The 25,280-nt window shown below is 53.4% G+C and overlaps 5 protein-coding genes across 5 annotated transcripts; 2 read left to right on the top strand and 3 right to left on the bottom strand.

Moving 5' to 3' along the window:
* Positions 1 to 6,368: 6,368 nt before the first annotated feature.
* Positions 6,369 to 9,837, top strand: PG997_008271 (developmental regulator flba protein; the record flags this gene model as incomplete). The annotated part of the gene is made up of 3 exons (XM_066812586.1): positions 6,369 to 6,406; positions 7,594 to 9,637; positions 9,703 to 9,837. The coding sequence occupies 3 exons, from the start codon at positions 6,369 to 6,371 to the stop codon at positions 9,835 to 9,837; spliced, it is 2,217 nt and encodes a 738-aa protein (XP_066667928.1).
* Positions 9,838 to 11,128: 1,291 nt separating this feature from the next.
* Positions 11,129 to 12,053, top strand: PG997_008272 (uncharacterized protein; the record flags this gene model as incomplete). Its single annotated transcript, XM_066812587.1, has 2 exons — positions 11,129 to 11,575; positions 11,700 to 12,053. The coding sequence occupies 2 exons, from the start codon at positions 11,129 to 11,131 to the stop codon at positions 12,051 to 12,053; spliced, it is 801 nt and encodes a 266-aa protein (XP_066667929.1).
* Positions 12,054 to 12,728: 675 nt separating this feature from the next.
* PG997_008273 (uncharacterized protein) lies at positions 12,729 to 13,850 on the bottom strand (the record flags this gene model as incomplete). Its single annotated transcript, XM_066812588.1, has 2 exons — positions 12,729 to 13,271; positions 13,440 to 13,850. The coding sequence occupies 2 exons, from the start codon at positions 13,848 to 13,850 to the stop codon at positions 12,729 to 12,731; spliced, it is 954 nt and encodes a 317-aa protein (XP_066667930.1).
* Positions 13,851 to 14,917: 1,067 nt separating this feature from the next.
* On the bottom strand, positions 14,918 to 17,625 carry PG997_008274 (origin recognition complex subunit 4; the record flags this gene model as incomplete). Its single annotated transcript, XM_066812589.1, has 4 exons — positions 14,918 to 15,493; positions 15,556 to 15,658; positions 15,702 to 16,147; positions 16,204 to 17,625. The coding sequence occupies 4 exons, from the start codon at positions 17,623 to 17,625 to the stop codon at positions 14,918 to 14,920; spliced, it is 2,547 nt and encodes an 848-aa protein (XP_066667931.1).
* Positions 17,626 to 21,269: 3,644 nt separating this feature from the next.
* On the bottom strand, positions 21,270 to 22,423 carry PG997_008275 (uncharacterized protein; the record flags this gene model as incomplete). Its single annotated transcript, XM_066812590.1, has 3 exons — positions 21,270 to 21,537; positions 21,584 to 22,159; positions 22,230 to 22,423. 3 exons carry the CDS (start codon positions 22,421 to 22,423, stop codon positions 21,270 to 21,272), a joined length of 1,038 nt encoding a protein of 345 aa, XP_066667932.1.
* Positions 22,424 to 25,280: the final 2,857 nt, after the last annotated feature.

Here is a 25,280-nt window from a genome sequence, read left to right on the forward strand (position 1 = left end):
ATGCATACCATGTTAGTTACTGCAGTACGTTGCGGTGATCCAAAGATTGGGCCTCTTCTCACGTAAGTCTGCAGGCCTGCCGTCGGTATCAGACAGACGGTAAGTATATCCATATCAGCCAGTCCTCTTGCTCGGTGGATAACACTTACTCCATGTAGGCTAGCATGTTGGATAGTATGTGTATTCTGCGAATGACGTATACATATATTACGTCGCATCGAATGTGCATACATTGATGCATGCAGTCAGTTGGGTAAAATTACAATGGCAATATTGGAGTGAAGGGCCTCTGGAGTCCAGGTGCATCCTGCACGCGCAGCAAGCAGCAGCAAGGCAGGTGTTTGCTGTTGACATGCTGCAAGCGCTTCCTTCGGAGTCGATCTCCATGAAATTCCACATGCAGGCCATGTGGGAGTTACTGTGGCCCCTCCACAACAGCCGAAAAGACGATCCGAAGTTCAAGCAGACCCAAGCAGGGACAGGACTGGCTACTGTAGACTGGGCCCCCCTTTGGTGCTCCTTTGGTGCCCACGCAAAGATGGATGGGGACTGGGACCTCGTTCCTTCGCTACCTGAAGCCTGAAGGACCTTGGACCTTGGACCAAGGGCCTACCTAGTGCCACGGCGAAGCCGTAGGAAGGAATGCGGCCGCCCAGGTGGGAACGCGCTAGCGTCGAGGGCCTGGATCAGTTCTTGCGCCGTTCGATGCTAATTATGTCCATCCAACGACGAAGCGGCTGCCCGTCCTGCGTCGGTGTCGAGAAGCGTGCAAGGAGAAGTTTGCGACGCTTCTGGGGCGTGCCGAGGTTGGTCGTGGTTTGACGCATCGCCGGCTTACCCCGAAAGATTTCATTTAGCACCTTTTCCTCCAGGCGGTGGCTGGCAGGATTGTGATACCGATCATTCCAGTCCCGCCCTAGAGCGTCTGGAACAAACGAACACAAATCTTACGAGACTAAGATCCCAAGGAACTTCCGGCTTCTTCTGTCTACCTAAGTAGCGGCCAATGTGCAACGCATACGCCGCAGGTTTATGTAATGGATGCCAGGTAGCTTACTAGCTATTCAGGGCTCTTACCTGCAGATGTAGGTGGTTGGGGCAGATCTGTTGTCAGCATCCAAGCATCGTGTATAAGCAGGAAATTTGTGGAAAAAAAAACAAAAAAAAACATCCGCTTTTTTCGTCACGCCCACGTGGGTTCTATTCTCTAGCTGCAGGGGGGTCCTCGGCTTCACAACACTACGACATGCTTCCTATTTCTTTTCCATACGGAAGGCGTAATGTGTCATGCGAGGTAATAGCAGCAGTGCAATATGAATAAGCAACAATACAATATCTAGCCGCGCTGGCTGATTGATCGCGTTTGGTCTGACTTGAGCATCCCTGTTACACCACTACATTGAAGCTGTCCATCCATGTCGTGCCCTCAGTATCTGGAGCTTCGAAGCTGACGGGTATGTCCCCGTTGACTGTTGACCGTTGACCGTTGACCGTTGGGAGTTCGGAGAGATGGGAATAAGACGCTTGCGCAACCTGGAAACACGGGAATACCGAGTAGACAATCTCATGACCAGGGCGCCGTTCATCCTGGTCTCTGGTCTGATCAGGTCGGAGAGGCCATGATTATATCATATCATCCATGTTGCTTCCACTCCGAGTTTCAACGCCGCGAGGAGAACCTTGGTCGGCTCGTGGAGGGAAAACTAGTCTGCCGTGTGGCTTTGCTCGAGTTTCCAGGATGGCCCGGGGAAAATCCAGAACACGGCAACGAGAGGCTCCATTCATTCCTTCCACCGTCTCTTCTACGGTTTCTACTGCGCAAGGCTTAACCTTCAGCTCTTCAGCCGGGCACCAGGGTAGGTCCCTGAACTGGCGCGGCCAGGCGGCTCTTTGCTGCTGATTCTTCGGCCTTGCCGTGACCCCCCCACGTCCATTCCCGAGACGTGAGATTTCAGGGTTCCAATAGATTGTAGATTTATTTATTATTAGACTGAACCAGGCCGCTGCGCGTGAAGGTAGAGATTCCGAATTTGCGTCACAGCTAAGTTGTACCTAAGTAGGCAAAGGTAGCTCACTTTCTCTCTAGCTCTGGGGTACCAAGGTTTGAAACGGAGGATGACACACGTCGGGGACGGCAGCGCACCTCGATATATCTAAATAAGCAATGCTGTTTTCCCTTCGCCTGTTTTACTAGGACGTAGGAAGGAAAGCCACCGGACCTAACACACACAAGCACACCCTACTAGGCCGGCCTGGTCAAGCAGCTCAGGGTATACCTTGATGCAGATGCGTCCAAAACAGATATATGTATCAAAAGGCCCGCATACGGAGGGGCACTGCATACATATATGTATGTGCATACGTAGTAGTACACACGTAAACCATGCCAGAATGCTGATGGGCAGAAACGGGGCACGCATCTGCATTGACAAATGCTGCGGTCTTGTCACCATGCCAGATTGAAACAAAAGTCCCATAGCTGGGATGTCGCCCATTGGGCAGACAGGCGGTGCAAGCACACCATCCCACTCTCCTAGGTGCAATTCACAAGGGGCATGCGTAGAACGTCGTCGTATTGATCCTGTCAAAAGAAAAAGAAAAAGAAAAACCCCCAAAGAACAGGCTAAGGCGACTACTTTTAGAGTCTCAACCCCGGAGGAAACGAAATTAGAGGAGCAGGAAGACCTTCTAGAAACCTTGGAGATGCATGCTTAGTTGGGTGATCCGGGGGTTCAGAGTTTCAGGCTATTGGCGATGATGTGAGATGCAGCCGACGAACGGCGTTCCGGAACGATTCTATTAAAGTCAATTCACCCTAGAGGCGGCTGGCCTGGCCACGAGGAGGCCCTGTCTCCCGCCATGTTTTACCCAGGGTGAGACTCCAACGGGGTGTTTGTGATATATTGGACGACCCCCAGTCAAAAGGGGGCAAGACCAGGGAAAGAACGCGAAAACGTGGAAGGCAAAAAGCAAAGCAAAGCAACAAAATGGCCACTAAGCCTGCCGGCACGCAGGTCGCACGCTGCCGGAAGCGGAGAAAACCCCAATAGGCTGGAACTGTGAAATGTTTCTGGTTGGTGAAATGAACTGCCACGAGGCATTGTAGGCATCCTCCTCCATTCATGACAGGTCATCCAAACTCCTGCCTGTTATGTAGGTCCGGTTGCTGTTTCGTGTGGCTGGCAACATTCTCATACAGGCGGCAGCGGAATGAGGTATCAAAGACTGGTGAGCGCGCGCTTCAGCCTAGTCATGGCAGGCTCACCTCACCGTAATGACTGGCCTTTGCCTTTTAACTTCACGCGTTTGTTTGCTATTGCTTGCTACTGGGGCATCCGCGTGGCACATATTCGGCAGCCCGGGGGCTTCGGGGCTCCTTGAACCTAGTAGGTTCATGCTACTACATTCTCCTTGCATGCTATGGCGCCTGGGCAAAAGCCAATTCGAAAGATCAGTAGCTTGTCCTCTCAAGGGAAGTACAGGATGCATTTGCGAATACCGCCCGAGGCCAGCTGCTTATAGGCCGCCCCGTACCGGTATAGAATCGCATAGTCCTGGAGAGTCAAACTGGCCCCCTGCCCGGATCAGTGCTTTTTTCTTCTTCTTTTGGTTCAGCATCTGCCGAACGCGCGTCAAGAACAACGTGTGCAATTTCCCGGATCCCAAGCGGGCTCTGCCTGTGTCTGTCATACAAGCTACGGTGTCCCCTGGCTAGTATCGGCTAAGCTTAGCATGCCCTGACAGTTGCCCTGCCCGCTGTTGGACCAGATCCGGCCAGGCTATGTACAAAGGCAGTTTGGTGAGATGGCCGGCCTGGGGTATCAAGTGTGAAGCTATGCCTGAACCAGCTTGACGTGTTGGATAATATCCCTGCCAGCCACGCGCAGATCTGTCCAAGCTGACGCTGGCATTTCTGCCATCAGTCAAGTCCGCACGGGACTGGCGTAGAAGAAGAAGAAGAAGAAGAAGAAGAAGGACAAAAGAAGTTGCCTTTATTGATCGTGTTAACCTAAAGTAGGAATGCTTGGAAGTACCAAACGTTCGCCCGCCGTAGCATAGGCGGTGGGGGGTAAGCTAGCCCAGTGTGTAAGACTTATTTGCATTTGCATAGCATTGTTCGTCCTCTGAAAAGTCCGCAACCCAGCTGCCAGGTAAGTACTAAACACAACATGCCTATTGCCCGTCTACTGTATCATGTCACGTCAAGTGGCATTACTGATGATGGGCTATTGATCATCAAGCGTGCGTTTGCTCTCGCAAGTGAATCAACTAATGCAATGGTGTTCCTCCTCAATATCAGACGCTTCTTCACGAAATTAATTGACAGACCCGACAAATCGGTAAGACAAAGAATCTATAGACACCTAGCGGCAAGCGGCAACGGTTGCTATGAAGTGCATCGTGTATACTACATACAAGCAATTGCTTAAACATCATGCTTGAAACACTGTGGTTGGAGTTTCGAGCGGCATGCATTACGTGCCTTTCGGGGTATTGCCACGCTTCTAGATCCGCCATGAGATGGCAAAGAATGGAATGGGTACGGACTAATAATATCATCATGCTAATTGGGCGCGTCGCAGTATGCTGCAGCCGCCTCCCTCGACAGAACGACCGCCAATGCTTCCAGTCTTTCCAGATCGACTTCTAGTTGGTAGAACATGCCATCTTACCCACACGGTTTACCGCCTATACGGCATGGGTTGCCGACATCAGCATCCTCCTCCTTCGCATCATATAACCTAGATAACCAGTGGAGGCGCCAATAGACGGATGGTGGCGCGTATGAGAGAACACACGTACTCAATAAGATAGGGGTCTGGTGCTAGTTCCTTGGGCGCCCAAGACGCTCGGTTCTCGGGAAGAGGGTGGGCAAGAGGGGGACAAAGAAGATGATTTGTGACGAGTACTCAGCAATGTTACACAGCTCCTCCAATGGGTGGGCCAATCGAGGAACTCTTGGCCGCCACAATCAATGCTGCATGAAGATCTGACCGGACACATGGCACATGGGCATGCTTCCACTAAGATCCCATCATAGCCACGCGAAACAAGGACGTTGGTGGGAGGCCGTTTGCGAGAGGCTGGGCTGCTCAGCCAACCAATGAGGGAGTAGGGGGGAAGGGGGTCATGTGTGCATGTATCTGCCTCCCACCTCCCACCTCCCACCTCGCACCGTAGCGATGAAGCGGTCTACCGGGGTTTCTATCGGATGAGAATATGTAATATACTAGCCTGACTGCCGGAATGGGCAATCCACCCCCTGGCGATTTCACCGATGGCGCAATTGTTCAATTGATACAGAGGTTCGTTCGAAAAAACCCAGGCACTGTCTGCACAGGAGTTGAATTTATTCGCACCAGGTAATCTATCTGGGCAGGTTTGGACTCGGCTTGGTGTCGCCCTCACAATGCAAGCAAACCCAGCACCAAGAGAGAGCGATCTCGACTTGACCAACGGAAAAGACACCTACCAGCTCAAATTGTAGCTTCTGGTAGAGGCACCACAGTAATGAACTTGACGTACATTGATCAATGCATGGCCGGATGGTACCATTGGCCAGCCGTGCCTGTACTGTATTGCAATTAGACTGATGACTAACATACGAGGGTGAAATGAAACCCCCAGGACCATAAAATGGGTTTTTCTTCTTCTTCTTCTTTCTTGTCCGTCAATTGATCTGATCCACTTGGACCCAACGCATGGCTCAGGGAGGTGGGAGGTAAAGTATCAATGTATGTACACATGTAGTGTCGTGTAGTGAGAAACGACCGATGACTTTTTGCGCAGGAGCACACGAGGTACGGCGCGAGGAAGGGGATCAGGGACAGCGGTGCGGCAAGACGGCGGTCGGCGAACGAGCGAGAGCCTCCACCGCCGCCGGAGAGTTTCTTAACATTGTTCTCATGCGTTATTCAGCGATGGCCCGCAATACCTTGTCCAAAAATGCCCGAATGATGTGTACTGTAGACGTTCTTGCGAGATGGAAAGTGCTGGGTCCGCATGCACGTTACAGCCTATTCGGTTATGTTACTGCAATTGCAATGTGATCACCCATCAAAAGAGAGTCTGGCTGTGATGGTCTGGTCTGGCTGTCCCACATCCTGCTGCTGACGGGAGACTCAGAGACACCGAGAGGGCCAAGCCGCCAAGGCAGTGGACAGTGGACAGTGGACAGTGCAGAGAAAAGGGAAAGGAACACGCTAGACCAGGGGGCCCACTTGGAAAGCCATGCCATGCCGCCATGCCACACCCATGCATCCAATCCACATGGCCATCCACTTTCTCTGCGTGCGCTCTGCGTGCGCTCTGCAGGCATTTCTCGTTTTTTTTTTCTGTTGCCCCCTACCTTTTGCAACCCAACCCACATGGGACCCTATGGCATCCACCCACCTAATCTATCTAGGTGCGTGGTGGATGGATGTACCGTCGTAGTCCGTTAGGTTCTATACGAAGTTCCGTTATGGTACATGATCAACTGCAACAGACTTGCACCTGTGTGCACTTCTGTTGGCATTCTGCCCAGCTATAGCACTGCGGTGGTATATGGGCTATACCTGACTGTTTTGCTCCGGTCTGGCCTGGCCTAGCCTGAATAGATAGTCCTATCGAATGTAGTAGTATTTGCATGTTATGTAGCAGCAGCAGCAGACACAGTCCAGGCTGCGTGCGCACGTACGGCCAGTGCCAGGCCAGGAGCAGGCCAGGAGCAGGCCAGGAGCAGGAGCAGGCAGTTGTTAGTAATAGTTCTGGACTTGGATGTGGTGGTAGAAGGTAGGTGGCAGCAAGTCAGCACAGGCATCCCATCGCTAACTACATACACCCAGCAGAAGGAGAACCAATCGATCCAACGAAACCATGGGAAATTTTTCCATTGTAGTTCGAATTCCATTCCATTTGATCCATGCCATGCCATACCAAGCCAGTCCAGTCCTGTCAGTAACTAGGTACACTCCATCTGCCTAGCTGCCTGCTACGGCCACGGCCGCGACTACTCAGCCAGCAGCATCCGTTTCTTATTGCTGTTTAGGTAGCAGTAGTGGTATTGACCGACGACCCTGGGCGCTGGAATACATAGAATACATAGGCCCAAACCACACACGCCCCCTTTCGAGCGCCGACACCCCCCCCATTCCCACACCCCTCTCTTTCGCTGTCTTCCTCGTCCCGTTCGCTCTTGCTTTTATTTAGTGCGCAGTTTTGAATCAAGTCGATGGGCCACCTTGTTTCATTTGACCGCTTCTGCCAACTAAAAAACTGCTATTACTCTAACCTACAATATTACACCACTCTTATTAGTTCCTCTCTTTTTTTCCCTATTCCCTAATAATGGTAGATGGCTGCTCTGTCTGGATCGGTTAAGGAACCTCTAGGACAACCACCACTGCCGCCGCCACAAACAGCAGACACAGAACCACAAACAACATCACCCACACAACCACCACCACCACCACCCTCTTCGTCCACCACATCGTCATCATTCCCGACGACGACGACGACGACGACGACGACAACTGCAAATCCGCCCGTATTAGCCGCATCTGCCATTAGTCACAGCAGCATTGACGCTAATAATACCAAAACCACCTCCAGTCCCGTTGCAAGCCCGCCCATCTTGCAGCCTGTGTCAGATCTCAGTGAAGGCCCGACTAACAAACCACCACCGTCGCACAACAGTAACAACCACGCCCCCGAGCCTGTCGCTGTTACCGGTGCTAGCAACCGAAAGCTTTCTCTCGTTGACTACGCCGCTGCCCGTCAACACCAATTGACCCCGTCGTCCGCCAGTTCCGCTTCCTCGGCTTTGTCATTGCCCAGGACGCCGCGGTCTTCCGGTGGAGGATTCTTTTCGTTGGCTTCTGCTGCCTTGGAGAGGACCATTGGCCCGAAATCTCACAACCACACTCCTTCCTCGTCCGTGTCGCTTTCAGCAGAGCCCGCAGGTACCATAAGAGCTCGTCGCTCGACTTCTGCATTGAGTGGACTCTCGCGATTGTCTATTTCCCTCGACCCGTCCTCGTTCGGCTTCACCAGCAACGGCGCGAGCAGTACTGAGCAGGCTAGCCCGGAAAACCACTCCCGCTTACAGTCTGCATCAGCTTCCCCGGCCTCTTCCAGCCCGCTCCTCGACGCGAAGCGTGCGAACAAGGTGCCTCAATTGGGAGATCCTATTTCGAGGCCGTACTCAGAGGCGGACCCTAATACACCACTTCCTATTCGATTGCCTGGACCCCAAAACAAGATGCATCAAACAAGTTCAAGGTTGCTCCGTATGACGGACGACGACCGGCCCTTCACTCGCGACTTCAAGGACTTATTCTCAACCCTTCTCGTCAGTCTGCTACCTCTGTCAGCTCACCGTGTACGGTTAACACGGGTTGAGCATACCTTCCTGTCCGAAGATGCCATCAACAATCTCGGCTCTCTCAAATTCTCCCAGTCCAACCGCATGCCTGACCCGAAAGACCCGTCGCGCATTGTCACCACGACGACAACCACGACCTTCTCCATGGCCAAAGATATGGCCCGATCTATATGCCAACGCTTTGTCGATGCGAGATTCATTCAGTCCGCAGACGGCAAGTTGCAGCAGGTGTACACCATGAAAGGTTCCGTTTGGCAATTAACACCCAAGGGCGTTTGCGTACTGGATCGTTTCTGCAGCAGAAATGGAATACAACAGCGACAGATTGGCGATTTGGTTGCTACAGGTGTCAGCTCGCTGGTGATCCTGGAGAGGGACCCTCAATCAGACAAGATTGTCATGGATCGGGGCACTATGGAGGTTGTCTTCCGCAGGTTTATTGGACACAACGGCCTGAACATCAAGTCGAGCGTCAGTTCAGCCGACTCGGACTCACTGAGCGATTACAAGGACGGCCTCACGGGCGTCAAGATCGCAGGAGAGCGCAAGATCGGAGGTAAAACATACAAGGACACATTCACAGGCAAAGCCTGCTCCGACTGGCTGATAGACTGCTGCACAACCGTGGACCGCCGCGAGTGTCATGAGATGGCCTCCTTATTTGTCGAATATGACCTGATGGAGGTTATCCAGCAAGATCGCCAATTCATGGCGTCGTCCCCATCTGCCGCCATGTTCCAGCCCACTAAGAATGCGATATACCAAATGACCGCCCGAGGAAGAGACGTAGTGAACGGTGCTGGAGGTCGTGGTCGTTCCTCGGAAAGCGAAGGTATTGTTACATCGCGCCCGGGCATTGCGCGCGACTCGAATACGCAGAGGCTTGACAAGATTTTGAGCGACGCGGCGCTGAGACTTTTGTTCCGCGAGAACCTTCGGGAAACACATTGCGAGGAGAACCTGTCCTTCTACCTTGAAGTGGACGAGTTCGTCCGTGGATGCCGAGCCGCCATCAGATTAGCCCAGAAGAACCCGAATGCTACTTCGATGGACGGCATCAAGGAGATCATGGCTCAGGCGTACGGTATCTACAATGCCTTTTTGGCACCTGGATCTCCATGTGAGCTCAATATCGACCACCAGCTTCGAAACAACTTGGCAACTCGCATGACCAAGGCAGTCGGTCAAGACGTAGCCATGATCGACACTTTGCATGAGGTGACGGCTCTTTTCGAGGACGCTCAAAATGCCGTATTTAAGTTGATGGCAAGCGTAAGTGGCAGCCTTACTTCTCCATGTTTGATTGTTCTCTTGAATGCTAACTGGTTTCTTTGCAGGACTCGGTGCCCAAATTTCTGCGCAACGCCAAGTACGAAAACACACTCAAGCAGTACGACTTCGATACCATCTCTGGCGGTAGCGCTGGTGCTCGACTTCCCGAGAGAAGCCAGAGTCGATCGAACCGGAAGTAAAGTCAACTTTGCTCACGGCTCCAAGCGCCTATCCGACAGGACTGTTATCCGACCCAGCCCAGCGCGAGATGACCCATGCTCTACTATAGCCCGTGCATTAATGCAACTGCTCAGGCTCACAATATAGTTGACTGGCGATAGAGGCACCGATTTTCCCAGTCGGTTTCTCGCATTGAGCGCATGGTACTTATTTTATGGGACATCGATATTGAGAGCATGCGCCGATGCTTTCTTCACCATTAATACAACCAACCCTTGATTTATTCTCATCTATCCTTTAAACCAAATATTCTTTTGTTGCTTTCTGGACACTGGCGTTCAAAGGATATATTAGCATAGAGACCCCATCATCGGCGTTCGAAGCAGCAGATTCGCGTCCATTGGCTCAACTTGCTCCGCCCCATGTTGTGTGAAGAAGACCACAATCGAACGGGGTGGTGACTTGAGACTGTCACCGCCGGCAACAAGCCTTGGCACGACTGATCAGTTTTATGAGTAGAGAGGAGGCGATGTTGAAAGGAGTAGAGGATGACCAGCGCGAGGCAAGGCTGGTTTTCAGGAGAGGAAACGGGGGTATATGGATGCCAACAACCGAGCGAATCCTCCATGGGGATGCAGTTACGTTACACGCCTGGCACACAGTATCGAGTCGGTTGTGTTGACCGGGGTCCAAGCAGGGTCCAGTTGGGCCCAGTTGGGCCCAGGCTTCCGAGGGCGTATAGAGATGAAGGTAGCCAATGTCCAACTCGCTGGTTGGCACGACGGCTCAGGAAGAGATGGCAGGGCCTACAACGCGAGATTGTCCCTCATAGCTCTTGGCAAATCTGTATATACAGCTACTCATGGTGCCGGCTTCTGGCCCTTGAATTGAAAAATCCAAATTCTACTCAGAAACGTGAAATCAAGCTCGAGAATGCGAGGTGACTCGGCCATGTTATGTCAAAGAAGGGCCCATGGGCGGCTGTGGCATTCCAACCATGGCTGGCCATAGTTTGTTGTTTACATCCTCGGCCATTTGGTGTCTTATTAGGATTCTCTGTTTGGCCCCCTTTCTTCCCCCTTCGCTCAGCCGACGTTGTTTTAAGGGCGCCCTGCCGGCAAATGTCTGGCTACCATTCACAATCAGTATCCTACTTGACATCTTCTGGTTCTCTCTCCAAGCTCTCCCAAGTCACTCGTTTTCTTTTAACTGAGCACTTCATTTGTTTTAATTCTTTTTGGTCTTGTGCCTGGCGACCTACTAGTACTACTATTATCAGACCCCCGACAAACGTCAGAATTTGAAACCAAGATGCAGACCCGCAACATCCTCCTGCTGCCCGTCCTCTCGGGCCTGGCCGCAGCCCGGTTTTCTAGCAGCAGTGTTGCCGCTCCTTCCTCTGCCTCTTCTGTCGACCCCGCGGTCGGCAGCGGCAGCAGCAGCAGCGTCGCCGTGGTCGGCAGCAGCAGCGTCGTGGAGGCGAGCGGCTCGTCCACGGGTGCTCCTCCTCCTGCTCCTGCCACCACCACCGCTGCCCCCAGCAGCGCGATGATGAGCGGGAGCGGCATGGCGAGCAGCGCCGTCATGTCGTCGAGCTGGGTCTACTACAACGCCACCGTCGTGACCACGGCCGTCGTCACCCAGCTCACCACCGTGTGCACGGTGCCCGCCACCACCTTCACCTTCAACGGATGCGTCTACCCCGCCACCAAGGGCCAGACCGTCACCGTCACCAACTGCCCTTGCACTATCACCACGGTATGTTCCCACCGTCCTGCCTCTCCCATCTGGCGGTACGCATCGCGCAGTTGAATGAGCATTGCTACTGCGCCTGTTTGTCTAAAGAGTAAAGAGAGAGATTTAACCATTTGTCGTTTTCCAGTCCAAGCCGACCCTGACCTCGTCTCTCTGCATCGGCCCCGCGACCGGCGCCGCCGCCATTGGCAAGGGCAGCGACAACAGCAGCAGCCCCTCGGGTGGTGCCGTAGTGCCCCCGGGCATGAACAATGCGAACGGCATGCCCGGCATGCCCATGGGCGGCAGCAACAGCAACAGCAACAACAACGGCCCCGCCGGCGGCAACGCCGTGGCCACGGCGACCCCCTCGCCGCCCAAGACCTCGCCGTCCGGCCCGGTCCAGGTCAACGGTGCTCAGCAACAGCAGCAGCAGCAGAAGAGGAGCCTGGCCGGTCTCGCCGTGGCGGCGCTCGGCGTCTTCACTCTTGGCGGGCTGTAAAGACAGAGAGGAAACTATAACGACTTTAGTTGTTCTCCTTCTACTACTACTTTTCTTCCCCTCTCTAATGACTTTCTTGACGCCTAAACGGCTTGGTGGGACTTAATGAATTACAGCCAGTATGATACGGAGCAGAGATGCTACTATACATGGTGGCTTTGCCGGTAGTCTACGAACTTGTGGCAGCGGCAGGAATGGGCTCTTATGATTATATGGCAATGACCATTGGATGTTCTCTTGTTTTGGTAATGGGTTTGGCACACTAGACTTCTTTTTTCCTTTCACTTCTAGGTATATAGTTTTTCTCCAATGAAAGAGAGTTGATGTGATCAACTACTCGAGCTTAACCCCTTCTGCTGTTGTGCGTCTTAAGCGCAGTGTGGAGGATCTCCGGTTGCAAGTGCTACATCAAGACCAGTAGAGAGGGCTTTCACGTGATATGAGCATTCCCTCGCGAATACCCGATGAATATTCAGTACACAATAAGTTCTCCTGATTCTCTCTTTAAGCAAGGGGTATAATAATGATATCTCCATTTTCCCCACCATGTCTAAGAAAGCACCACCCTGCTTGCTAACAAGCTATTCACCATACTCCCGCAAACTCCCGTACCGATCTAACCTTCGTCACCTCCCGACATCGAGCTTCTATCCTGACCCCCAGTGACCACAGACGCTATTGCAGCTCCGCAAAGTGTGGTTGTTGAAGCGACTGGGACCGGCCGTGTCGCTCACTGGGTGCGTCGTCGTCGAGTTCGAGCGCCATCAGGCTCGGCCTCCTTTGCTGCTGCTCTTGGGTTCGGCCCCGGAGGCCCTGCGGCGGATGATTCGGCGGCTGCAGCCCCCACCCTTGCGACGAGGTCCAGCTGTCCTGGTGCGTGTGGGAGAACTGTCCCGACCCCCGGGCCGGGGTGACCGGGGTTAGCGGACTGAGGGGGCTGAGTGGCTCCGGAGACATGCTCGTCGGGCTCAGGTCCGTCTCGCTGGCCGCTGCTCGGTGGCCATACACCGGCGCCAGATTGGCGGCGGCGTTGAGCCGGCGCTGCCGTTGTGTGGCCGCTTGATCGTCATGGCCTGGCTGGCCGTAAGTGCCGCCGTCTTCGCCGCCGGTCTGTGCTTTGGCCCTCTCGGCAATGTTCTCTATCACCTTGGTATGTGCCTTGGATAGCGTCTTCCGGACGAAACTGGCCATCAGAAAGTTACACCGTAACTCGACATCCTAATGAGCAAAGAAAAACAAGTTGATGACGTCAGCGCATCGTTTCGATTTCCCACCGTGAAGTAAACACGCCCGAGTCGGGTGTAGCGTATATGAAGAAGAAGAAGAAGAAGGAAGAAGAGGCTATAAGCGACGGTGCGACAGTCTTTTGTTAAAAACATACTTCACGAATATATAGTCCCTGGCGGGGCGCAGCGAGGCCCAGCTCGACCGGCTCCGCAGGTTCCCCGGGAGGGTGCCGCCGAGGGTCCAGCGGTTCCGGATGTCGGTGCCCATGGGCGCGTAGACGTGCGTCTGCAGGCCGTCGCGGAGGTCGAGGAAGGCGGCCGAGTAGGTCAGCTCGCCCTTGATGCCGGGCAGGTAGGTGATGGTGTCCGTCATGCTCCACCAGCTGCAGCCGGCGGCCTCGCGCTCGTCCTCGGGGGCGTGGGGCGGCGGCGCGTCCAGGCGGTGCCGCTCAATGACCAGCGGGTTCAGGTCGATCATGGCCTCGTGGTCGTGCAGGAAGGCCAGCGCCGCCGCCCGCGAGACGCCCGGCGGCAGCGGCGTCACGTTGGTGAATGTGGTGCGCTTCGACATTGGTTGGGGGAGGAGGCGGATTTGCGATTCGGGATCTGAATAATTGGGGAATGGGTATGGATGTTGTTTCTTTGTTGATCAGATGTCGGCAAATCGCAATCTCATATAAAATGAGATGAGAGAGTGGATATGCTGACGAACGCAATATAGGGAAAAGGATATAGACAGGAATAGATCAATTTGCTGGATCGTGAAAGCCCAGAAGCTTGGACTTGGGTCCCTGTTTCAAAGCAGATGAAGTGCGTGCCTCCCGAAATGCGTTCCAAGAGTTGTTGGAATATGGTCCGAATGGCCGGGTATGAGGACCGTCTATCGGCACGTCTGGAAGAGCAAATGGACGTGATGTTGGAATATGGATGTCGCTAGGGCCGCCAAGGTAGCCAGCAAGCAGCAAATGCAGTTAGGTGCAAATACATGATCTAGAAATAGGTGGCGGCGGCAGTAGCTTGGTTAGCTTATATCGAGACGAGATTACTTGCCTGCTTACACTCACGACACCCAAGATCCCTGCGTCGATCGGTTCGGTGGGAAGGCGGCCAGCGGCCAGGCAGCATTTGCTCCTGACCTGGGGCAAATCACAGCAAATCACAGGGTCAATCGGCGGAAGGCGGCCCCATGTCGTGTGACATGGAAACACAGCCCTGTTTCTGGATTGAATATATCGACCGATTCAATCGGCAATCCATCGGCCTGCCCGTCAGCCTGTAAATATTGGGGCAGGACAGGCAGGCTGTGGTGACCATACCGGTGACCATACCTAATTCCCACCTCCCTAAAGTAAGTAAGTACCTACCTAACATAGCCTATGCATGCATGTTGTTGTTGGCTGAGTTGGTTGGTCAGCTGGCGTCCGTTTTGCCTTTAGCGCAGTCCCAGGCCCTAGTAACCTAAATGATAAAAATGATTGCACTACGTGAGGCGTAGTTGGAGCCGCATTTGGCGACGCAGTGTGTCTAACATACATTGGTGTTGGTTAAACGCGTTATGATACATACATTCCATCTGCCGTCGGCGTCTTGTGCACCGTTCGTCAGGAGCCTCCCAACGGTATCTATGTATCTAATCCATCAGATCTGTGTACACCACTTGATCAGGAACCCGGGAAGCTCCACCGCTCCTGGGATCTCTTCTAACACTACGTCGAGTTTAAACATCTTGCCCTCGAGGCCACCATGCGCCGCGTTGCTTCGTCCTCCAATGCCCGCAGGGATCAGCAGTCCCAGCGACGCTATCCGTTCCCATGCCATGCCAGCGATCCCTCGCCCCCAAACTCGGCCCCCAGCGCCAAGCGCCAGCATCCCCGAGCCCGTCGACTGCACTCGCTGCTTGCCCATCTGCGAACTGTACTCGTCGTACGCCATGGCAAAATTGACCGTGTCCGTGTGCGCCACTATATCCAGACGTGCCGCAGCAATGAGCATGGCCAATTCCAGGTCCGAGAGGGCCGCCATCAGGTGCTGCTTCGAATCAGGAGCCTCCAGCGAGCCTGATCCCAGGTTCGTGTCCAGCACTTTCAGGTCAAGACACGACGGCGACAACGTCGAAAGCGGCATGGTGAGAGATGTGAAAAACGAGGCGACCGATTTGGACGTGTAGAAGTGGTAGTCGAGGTGGTCCTGGAAACTCCCCGTTTCGCGCAGTACCTGTCGGGTTGTGTAAGTCAAAATGCGCAGCATCCAAGAAAGTGATGTGGAAAGGAGCTTACCTCAATCCTTCCCTCCCACCAACGGCGGAACTCATCGAGCCCCTCAACTGTCATATCGAACCCTTCCGACTCCAGGTCTTCCTCCTCTACAATGAGGCCTTGCCTACAGATGTCCCAAAAGGCCGGTACACTCTTTGGGGAGTGACATGTGAACATAACGATGACTGAAGCGACTCTTGACTCGTTTCTCTAGACTCTCCACAACGTCAATTCTCGTGGTCAGTCCAAGTACAGCGATGGGAGCCTTCCTCGCCTGTGCAATATCGAACAGGTTGTACAGCAGTGTTTGGCGAGCATGCGTCGCAAACAGGTCAAACTCGTCAATCACAAAGACGACAGATTTGGACGTAACGCCCTCGTCAGTACCAGTGATCTCGGATGGATGGGACAGCAGAGCAAGCAACGAAGCCAGAGTATCAGCGTAGTTGCTAGTCTTGTTTAGATCATCTTCGACCTCCATTTCCTTGCCCAACTGGCGCCATATTTCTTTGAGGGCTAGTTTGTCGTCGGTGTGAATAAAACCACTGAGACGGATGACATGGAAGCTCTCCGTATTCTCGGCGGCCAAGTCGGACATGATTGTCTCGACAAGCTGCAAGCGCCTTATTAGCAAACTCCAGCGTCAAGCCTCGGGGGCGGGTAACCTACCAGTGTTTTCCCACAACCACGTGCCCCTATGATCATCATAGAGTTGCCCTCGCCTGCCAACACCGTCTGCTCGACGAGTTGATATGTCTTGTCGTAAGCGTCCTCTTGCCCCTTTAGCCGGACACGGCGACTGCCAGAACATCGGTCCAGCAGTACTCGCTGCATTGATTTCAGATGATGGTCGAAATTAGGAATGTCAGGGCGCTCCGTGACTGGAGTCGGTGCCCCTGAAGCCTGCACAGAAGAATCCTGAGCACCTGGTAGCACATCTTCCTGAAGACAGTCCTTGCAGAACCAATCCTCCTCTGGTATCACGGGAACTCCATAGCATTTCTGATGGAACCCCTTATCGCAGTGTTCGCAAAATAGTATTTCATTGGGTGCTTCCGAATCTGGCTTGGAGCAGATCACACAGACCTCATCATCCCCAGGGGACTGTTCCCTGTCATCCTTTGACTCCCCACCATCTTCCGGCTGCTTCGAAGTCTTTATGGTCTGTTTCGTAGCTTTGGGGCGCGCTGCCGACTTTGTAGTGGACGGTAGATCCTCGAAGAAAACCTCCTCGGTCGGCTTCTTGCTTCCGCTATCGAAGGCGACATTCTTCCGCGGTCGCCCAGCCTTCTTATGCCGGGGCGTCAATATGCCCTTCGGTGCAGGTGACCCTCTGGAAGGTGAGTTCTGAAGCCACGCTTGCTGAGTTTTGTTCAGCCTGGCCTGTTTGACAGCCGGCTTGACAACATCGCTCAACTGGTCGGATTCGTCAGCCTTCTCAGCTTCAGCAACCTTGGTTGGTCTGCCGCGGACCTTTTTCGCTGCTGGCTGTTTGGCTTCGAGCTCGTCGTCCTCCGTGGCGGCGCTCTTTCCTTTGGAGGCGGCTGACCTCGCTGGGCCGGACGCGCTCTTGGACACGCCGTTGGCCTGTTTTGTTGTGCGAGACGCAGTTCGGCTAGCTTTCCCTTCCTTTTCGTCGGCAGTTTGTAGCTCTAGTTCGTCGCCCGAGTCTGGCACATCGTAAATATTGTTTGCGCCCCGTTTGGGGGCAAGCGCTCGAGATTTGACGGCTGGGCGAACTGGCTCCGGTTGCTTCTCCGTTTTCGCCTTTGGAAGCTTTGCGACTTTGACTGCAGGTACAACAGGGCCGGCCGCGGCTTTTGTGGCGGCTCCTTTCTTCGACGGTAGCTTGGTCGCGGCAGTGGCCCTAGCACTGGCACGTTGAGTAGTCGTCGTCGCGCGCGCTGATGATCGCGTAGCTGAAGGAACAGCAGAAGACCCATTAGGTGCCGATGGTGCCGCGGTTCCGTTCAGTTTCCGTTTCTTTACGGCGGCGGCTGGCTCGGTCGGGGCTGCAGACGAAGCCGTCTCGTCCTGGGCATCTTGGAGTCGAGTCCTCTTGCGGCGTGTCGTGGCAGGCTCGGGAGCCATCGGGAGGTCTGCTGTTCACTTCGGCCGACACGGTCGAATCAGAGGAGTGCTGTTATGACACCAAACCAATCATCACTGCTCAAGTGGTCGGGGGAGGTCTCTATTGCGAATGACGTGGAGTGCTGTAGGTATGCGTCTCGAAATGCGGTCTTGACTGTTGGGCAAACTAAAAGTATGTAATCTAGGTAGGTGCTAGTTGCGATGTTGATAAAAACCGCTGTAGCATTAGGTAAAGTGGTCAATCGGTCGGTAACTAAAGCAACCCAGCAACTCAACTCAATTCAATTGAATTCGGGGCAGACGCGACCGACGCGACGTGCGCCCGAGCTACAGCTTCCGGGTGTGGAAGTGGGGCATTGTCCCTGGCAATACTACTACGGACCATCATCGTGGTTGTCGCCCAAGCTGCAGCACATACACGTCTCTAAGTGCTCCCTGTGGTAGTTTTGACCTGTCAATGTCAAATAGCTTTGAACATACCTGTCCAGCATGTTAAATGAATAATATTCGGCGCCGTCACATATGGCATGCGCAGAGAACAAATATACGAGCTACCCCTATTTTGACCAAAACAGCGCAGCCCAGAAGTCGGGCGGAATAGGGGTAGCTCGTATATTTTTCACCATTTTCGAGGAGCAGCTTGAGCGACATCTCTATGGTCTATTTGTTAGCCATATAATCCCCGGTGCTCATTTTGGCATCAGAAATAGCACTTATGGCCTCCCGATGGCGGGCAGGACTGAGGCCGTTGTTGCATGCCATCAAACACAGGACGATGGCAGCAACAGCTACCAGGCTGAACTGGCCATGTAGCGGGAAGTCTTGGACATTTGCATCTTCATCCATCAAAGGGCGCGAGCTGAGCCGGAGCTGACTCTGAGCCCACACACGTCTCGCGCTCCTCGGGATAACATGCAAACATGCAGTACTGAGCTCAGCCAATGCAGCTACTATCCACTCCAAAGCCGTAAGGACTATTTACAGTTTTGCGAGGGTTGTAGGAGAACAGATGTAAGGCTGGAGTGGTTATTTAGGGCCATGAAGACAAGTAGCGAGTCATTCGAAACCCATGGCTGAATAGGAACCTTCGTGTAGAGTAATACGCATCTGAATTCGAGCAACTCGAGGCGTCAAGAATAGACGGCTCATCGTAGATGTATCCACGCCGCATCCTATAGGTATATGCTGCCAGTAGGGACAAGGCGTCCACTCGGGGTAAGGGGGAGAACATGTCATCTCGTGGTCAGAGCTGTGACAGCCCGTGGCATGTCCGAGGCCGTGTGTCTTGTTGTTATATCCATATTGCTTCGAGGTGCGTGAAAGATTCATCACGGCATATAACTGGCCCGCTGTAGCACTTGCAGCTGGCTCTCCTTTGTTCAAACCTTAGCAGGGTTCCCTAGGTTACATGGGCATCAATATACGCACCTCAAGTGCGTACCTATACGCCCCTTTTGGTTACTTAGAGGGGGCATCAGGGCATCTGTTGAATGCCAGGGTAAGAGCAGAATAACACATCCGCTTGGATCACGTTGTAAGAAAGGGAGTTTAATGAACACAAGAGAGGAGGCATATGGCCCAGTCGTCGTCATGTCGTTGATACCCAATTTCGACGATAGTGTGGATCGATATCTCAGAGTACACATCGTGGGGTAGCTCCAAGCACGCCCACGACGACCACTACTCTCAGGTTTATCGTCACAAAGGTATATGGACATGGTCCACCGTCCCGGACAGACACAGGGGTTATGGACCACCTGGGCCCCTATGCTCAATAGTTTATATGTACATGTACGGAGTCTCATCACTACTATCCAGGTTTGATGGTCACTCTTCGCTCCAGTTTATGCCGCTTTCGAACTCACGATTATCAGGGGAGAGCCTGATCGACGCGACTAGCAGCTCCGGCTAGTATGACTTGCAGTGTAGAGAATGGCCTAGATACCCATTTTCTTCTTCCCGCTATATCACTACAAGAAACTAGCTAAAGTGCTGCTGAGGCTCCATGTGCCGCTTTCCGTGGTCTTGAATCTCAGCCGCTCTCTGTGGCAGCCCTTTAGTACTAACACTACTTCCCTTAGCCGTGTCTCCTCTTATTGATCGTGTGTCCTTGCAGCCTTTCGTTTCCGCTTGCGGTACCAATTCCGCCTAGGCCAGCCTGATCAATCTATACTTAGACATGGTCGCTCACCCCCTTGTCTTCTCCAGCCGCCCCGTGGAGTGTGAGAAGCTCGACTACCGGACAGGCACGCGGCCTGCGGCGCTAGGCTTTGATAGTTCAAGTTGGCTGGCGCCGCGCCGATATCAGGGCGGTCAATAGAAAAAAAGGAAGAAGCAAAACCCTGGCGGACATTCGTCCTTGGAAGCTGTTAACCTCATTAAGGAAGTAGTTGGGACGATCAGGGTCTTAGCAGGTTGAGAAAGCACAAAAGTCAATCAGGTATATAGCGGTGATCAACATCTATGCTACACTAGAAGCAGAGCCCCGGCGGTTCTTTAGCGCCCTCGTCGTTTAGGCCTTCATAGCCTGAGCAGCTGAGCCCTCCAGCCGCTAACAACGTGCACTACAGCACGTGGTTATACGAAGGGAACCCCGAAGGAAGTCCAGTTTGACTGTCTGTTGGACGGATATCTATCGGTAATCTCGGGACAGGCGATCTGCTACTGAACGTGCTTCTAAGTTAGCGACGAATTGGCCCATCAAGTCACGAAGCTTAAAGGTTTTTGGGCCAGGTACATCGAAACAACAGACCTCCAAGGTTGATACAGATTCTTGGTCGCACACATGGGCATCCCTCGCAAGGCCGGCTGGCTGCCACAAACATAGACAAGAAACGCCCCAAATTCCGGGTTACCTAACTGGCTCTAGTGATATCTGCCAGGCTTGTGTGGCGTGAAACGCCAGCAAAAAGTCCAATGCGACAAATAAGATGCTAATTGTCAGCAGTGTTTCTACACCGCATGGCATGTAAGCCTTTCATTTGAGTACGGGCCCGGACAGAAAGCCAAGGAAGCAGGAAAGTGGTTGGTGGTGGCCCTGTGAGGCTCTGTCGCTTGTTGTCCCGGCTGTATGGATGCCACTTCGTGGGGAAGTCGATTCCAGCAGAACGGTTCACGCTCCCTCCCATCCTCCACACTTTGCTGTTTGCCATCCCCGCCGTTCCAGGGCTTGGGGTCCGACCCGGCAGCTCGTTCACCCACATGGCTGGGCCACAATGTCTTTGCTTCATTTGGTTGTAAAGCCGGTAATTTGTGCGGATCACCAGATTGATCACAACAGTTGGTCGTGTCGCTTATATCTTGCTTGGGTTCTTCAGTGGTTGCGTGATTTGAGGTTTCACATAAGCACGCCGCTCGCTTCAGCTAATGTGCAGCTGTCACGAGGGGGCAGTTGGTGGCACTCTTGTTACACCTCGGTACCCATCATCCGTGGCACATATCCAGGTAATACACCTGCGAGGATGTAAATTTGGCAGGCGCAGATAACAAATGAACATGTCGTAGATTGACTCTGATAGTATGCAGTGGTTTATATGCGATATACAATGAGTATAGGGTATCAAGAAAAGAAAAATGACGGTAGCACGCTTCTGCTAAATCTCAACAACTCCATGCAAGCACAAAGGGCGCCCCAGCCAACGCTGTTATTCGACAGAAAGTTGGGCTAAGCGCTCGTGGAGGAGCTTTAATTCCTCTGGACCTGGGCCAGGCAGGCCCTTTTTGGGTGCCAACAGTGGGCAATCTGGGCAAAGCTGGTGAGAGCAATCACCACATTCGGCAGCCTCCGGAGCATCGGCCGGGAATCTTGCACTGCATTCGTGGCATATATGCCTGGGTGACCAACTTGCGCCGGGCTCATCATTCGGGTATCCTTGGGGGTATTTTTTCTGTTTGAGGCTGGAGAAAGTAGCACTGGTCAGTATATGTGCAAGGTCTGTAGTATTGTAGTTGAACTCACGGGACTCGTTCACAGTCGCCACAGCGCTTGTGGCCGCACTGGTCGCAGATACGAGATGGCGCCTTGAACAGTGCTTGACACTCGTGACAGTACCTCCTGATCCGCATCCGGTGCTTCTTGTAAATTTGGTCTTGGCCGCCAGGCTTTCGGCTTGGACGGCTCAGTATAATAGGATCCTCTAGTCCGTAATGCGGAATGATTGGTGCCAGGTCTTGATTTTTCTGAGCCGTGGCCGCAGCGTCACGTCTTTGCCGACTGGCCTGCTTCTCCTCCTCGGACCGCTTGGGTGGGCTGCGGGTACACTGGTCGCAGCGGCGGTGTTGGCATCCAGGGCATGCGTCACCCGGGCCAAAGGTTGCTTGACACTTGTGGCATGTCCTGTGAATTCGAATCCGAACCGGCTTCTCCACTCGAAGGACGTCACCCCGGGCCGCATTCCACTCAGCAGGCTTTACTTCCAAGCCGAACCTGTCGCCCAGCCTCCTCGCGCGCTCATCATACACCTGAGAGCGAGGTATCCTGGTGGCATTCTCAGGTTCTGCCGCCTTTGGAGGTGCACTAGACACAGCGGCGCCACTATCATGTGTTAGTAGATGCTTTCTATAACAAGACCACCGCCACAGCATCAAGCGACTGCTGTACGTACCTTGCCAACGGATTCACGGTTGCTTCTTTTGTTGTTTGGGGATCGCTGGTTGGTGCTTTGTGTGGTTGCTCGCTGGGCCTTTTGAGAATTGTCCTCATGCGCGAAAGGCCACGGAGAACTTTGCTCAAACCTTTCCTATCCTTCCCTTTGTTCCCCTCCGACTGCGCCGACGTTTCCATTGCCGAAGAGCTCATGTTGTTGTCCTTGTTCTTGACAGGCTAGAAGAAACAGGCCGCAAGTCTAATCGTACCGACCCCGTCGCGCCCCGCTGGTGAAGATCCTCCAAAGTACTGACCACGGTCTTGGAGAGCCGTTCTTGTAGACCTGCTCTGACCAATTATGACAATCGTCATATACTTCCAATCAGTAAACCCAATTTGCTTTGCATAATCCGGACTGGCAGCAGAAAAAGACCACAGGTAATGGCCTGGCCGCTTGTTAATGGTTTGCGTAACGAAGCCGGCGGGTGGTTGCAGCTACCAATCAATTGGTGGCGGTATCCGGTGTCGACAAAGTAAATGTGAATAATGGCGGTGCGAGTAGTGGCCGATATCATTTACTAGCTGTTGTGTCGGGTCGCCTCTCCTTCCGCGATAAAGGCGATGTGATATCCACTAAACGACGAGTTGCCGAGACGAGTAGCAGCTGCACCGACGAATAGCGTCCTCCTCTTTGTTTGCAGCGTGTGTGAAGGCGAAAAGGCGGTATTTCAGTGGGATTTGTGAGACACAGAATTCGGTGATCAACAATCGATCATTTACTGCCCCGCGACGAGGCCAGGCCAGAGCGATCGAGGGTCATTGGAATGAGGAGAAGTGGGAAAGGAAGCAAAAGAAAACCGACAGGTTGGGTGGACGGGGCGTCGAGTTGTACTAAAAAGCCGTACGTACGTGCTGGGTGCAGTAGCAGCATGTATGTATGAGGTGTGGTATGGTGGTATGTAAAGTAGGTATGTATGTATGTATTGTCGGGTAAGTAGGTAGGTAGGTCAGGATGTAGGCTCTTATTTCCTTGGTTCGGGCTTTTTTTCTCTCTCGCTCGTCTCTCTCACTCATCAGTCTTTCCCTCTTTTGCTTTTCTTGGTTGCTACCTACTTACATTACCAGCTACCCTCCTACCTAATCTATTGCTAGCTCGTCGCCTGTGGCCAGTACAACCACACCCCCATCCCGACCCTGGTTCCGCCTAATGCTCTTTTGGGGTCCTCTGCCCGCCGCAGGGTGAGGTTGACAGGCCTGGCTCGCTGGGTTGCAGGGTGTCAAGTACCCGAAGACCCAAACGGAGCCTGCCCAACCAAGCCTTGGACTGCCCTGGAGCCCTGGAGCCCTTTTGACGACTGCTGGATGTGGAGACGTGCATATGAGGGGCGGGTCTTGCAGGCAGTGGTCTTCCGGAACGGTGGGATTCTGCCCGTCAATAGATCTTGGCTTTGTAGCAAGTATATGGTTATTACCTAGACACAGCCATTTGTCGGCGGCGATCACGAAACATATAACTGGAGTGGCCCTCGAGCGAGCTACGACCTTCCGCATGAGACCGCACCTCTCGCCGGAGAGTAGGTACTTACTTAGAGTATGCATATGCAATAGGGCTGCTAGTAGATGGATCAAAATGGAGGCCCATCCGGAGGGGCCTTGGGGGCCTTGGGGGCCTACCTGCTACTTGTATGTGCCTGCTGTGTGCCTGCGACTCGCGACGACGGTGAATCAGGCACATACATGACACACATCGAAAGGACCTGCCTGCACGAGTCAGAATACCTAGATTTGGTTATGCGCCTGCTTCAATCATTGCTGCCGCCCCAGAAGCCGCCCTCCGCGCTACTTACCAAGCCCACGGAACTCCTCCAAGACCCCAAAGCCAAACTCAAAAACTTTGGTGAGAGGGACTGGCATTGTGGACTGGGGCACCAAACTGGGTAGCATTCCATCGGAGATATTGCTCCCATAGGTTAGATAGGTAGGCATCGTGTGTGGCTGGCCTAGCACTGTCCTTTACGTACGTTGTGCATTCTTTGGTATCTTCAACAGCCACACAGAGAGAGGGAGAGAGAGAGAGACAGAGAAAAGAAAGATTCCAACAACGTGCAGCTTTGTTTCACATGCGCCACTGTTCAACCATACATGCATACGCTGGCTGCTCGCGACAGGCACCCCCCCCAAGCCCCCTGCCCTGCCGTGCCAGCTACCACCCATCAGATCAGCCCATTATTGATTTAGCGTGTCCACAGGCATCTTGTACTTATAGTAGCCCCAGCCCAGGCAAGCCAGGGCGGGCATTTCTGATGTCCGAGCTCTCTCCGATGGTCCCCCTGATGGTGTTGCAACAACAAGGATAGTTGGCTGGTTCCATAGTTCAATAGGCTCATCTCCCCAGGAGAACGTTACAAGCAACAGGAAGGTGGTGGGGGCTGCCGTCAGCACTGTATTCTCTGTTATGGTTCATGAACACTGTTATAAATCCGAGATCGTCGGTTCGAGCCCGGATGACCTCATGTTGGCCTTCTCTTGCGCAGAATTCGTGAAGAGAAGGGCGCAAGACCTGGAGTAAGTGAGTCGCTTGTTGTGTTGGCAAAGTTGCTGCTAGGTCATGTTACTACATACAATACACCTGAAATTCACAACCTCGCCAACCGAGTGACTTGTCATGCGGGCGGCATCAGCTATAGGGACTACTGCACTAGCAAGAGTAAGCAGAGCAACCAGACTATACTAGTACCGAAACTGGGGGTTCCAAGGCATCCTATTGTCCTACGATAACGAAATAAGTATAGGCATCTGCAATGCAGTCTAGTATAGTATCGTTCATGCTGTCGCATCGCACAAGGGTGCAGGGGAGCGACGGTCAGTTCCTCGTCTAGATGGGACGTTAGCTGCAAGCTGCTATTGCCAACGTGGCAGACACTGCTTTGCTCGCCTTGTCGCATGTGCCTTCGGAGCAGGTTACTCCTAAATGTCTAGGCTGCTCGCTGGCATCCAGCGTGCGTCGGGTTATATAGGCGTCTGGAAACCCTGACCGTGGCTTCTGATTTGTTTGAATATCCCGGGAGTA

Source organism: Apiospora hydei (assembly GCF_038363865.1).
Source record: "Apiospora hydei strain CBS 114990 chromosome Unknown utg000006l_segment0_segment0, whole genome shotgun sequence".
Lineage (NCBI taxonomy): Eukaryota > Fungi > Ascomycota > Sordariomycetes > Amphisphaeriales > Apiosporaceae > Apiospora > Apiospora hydei.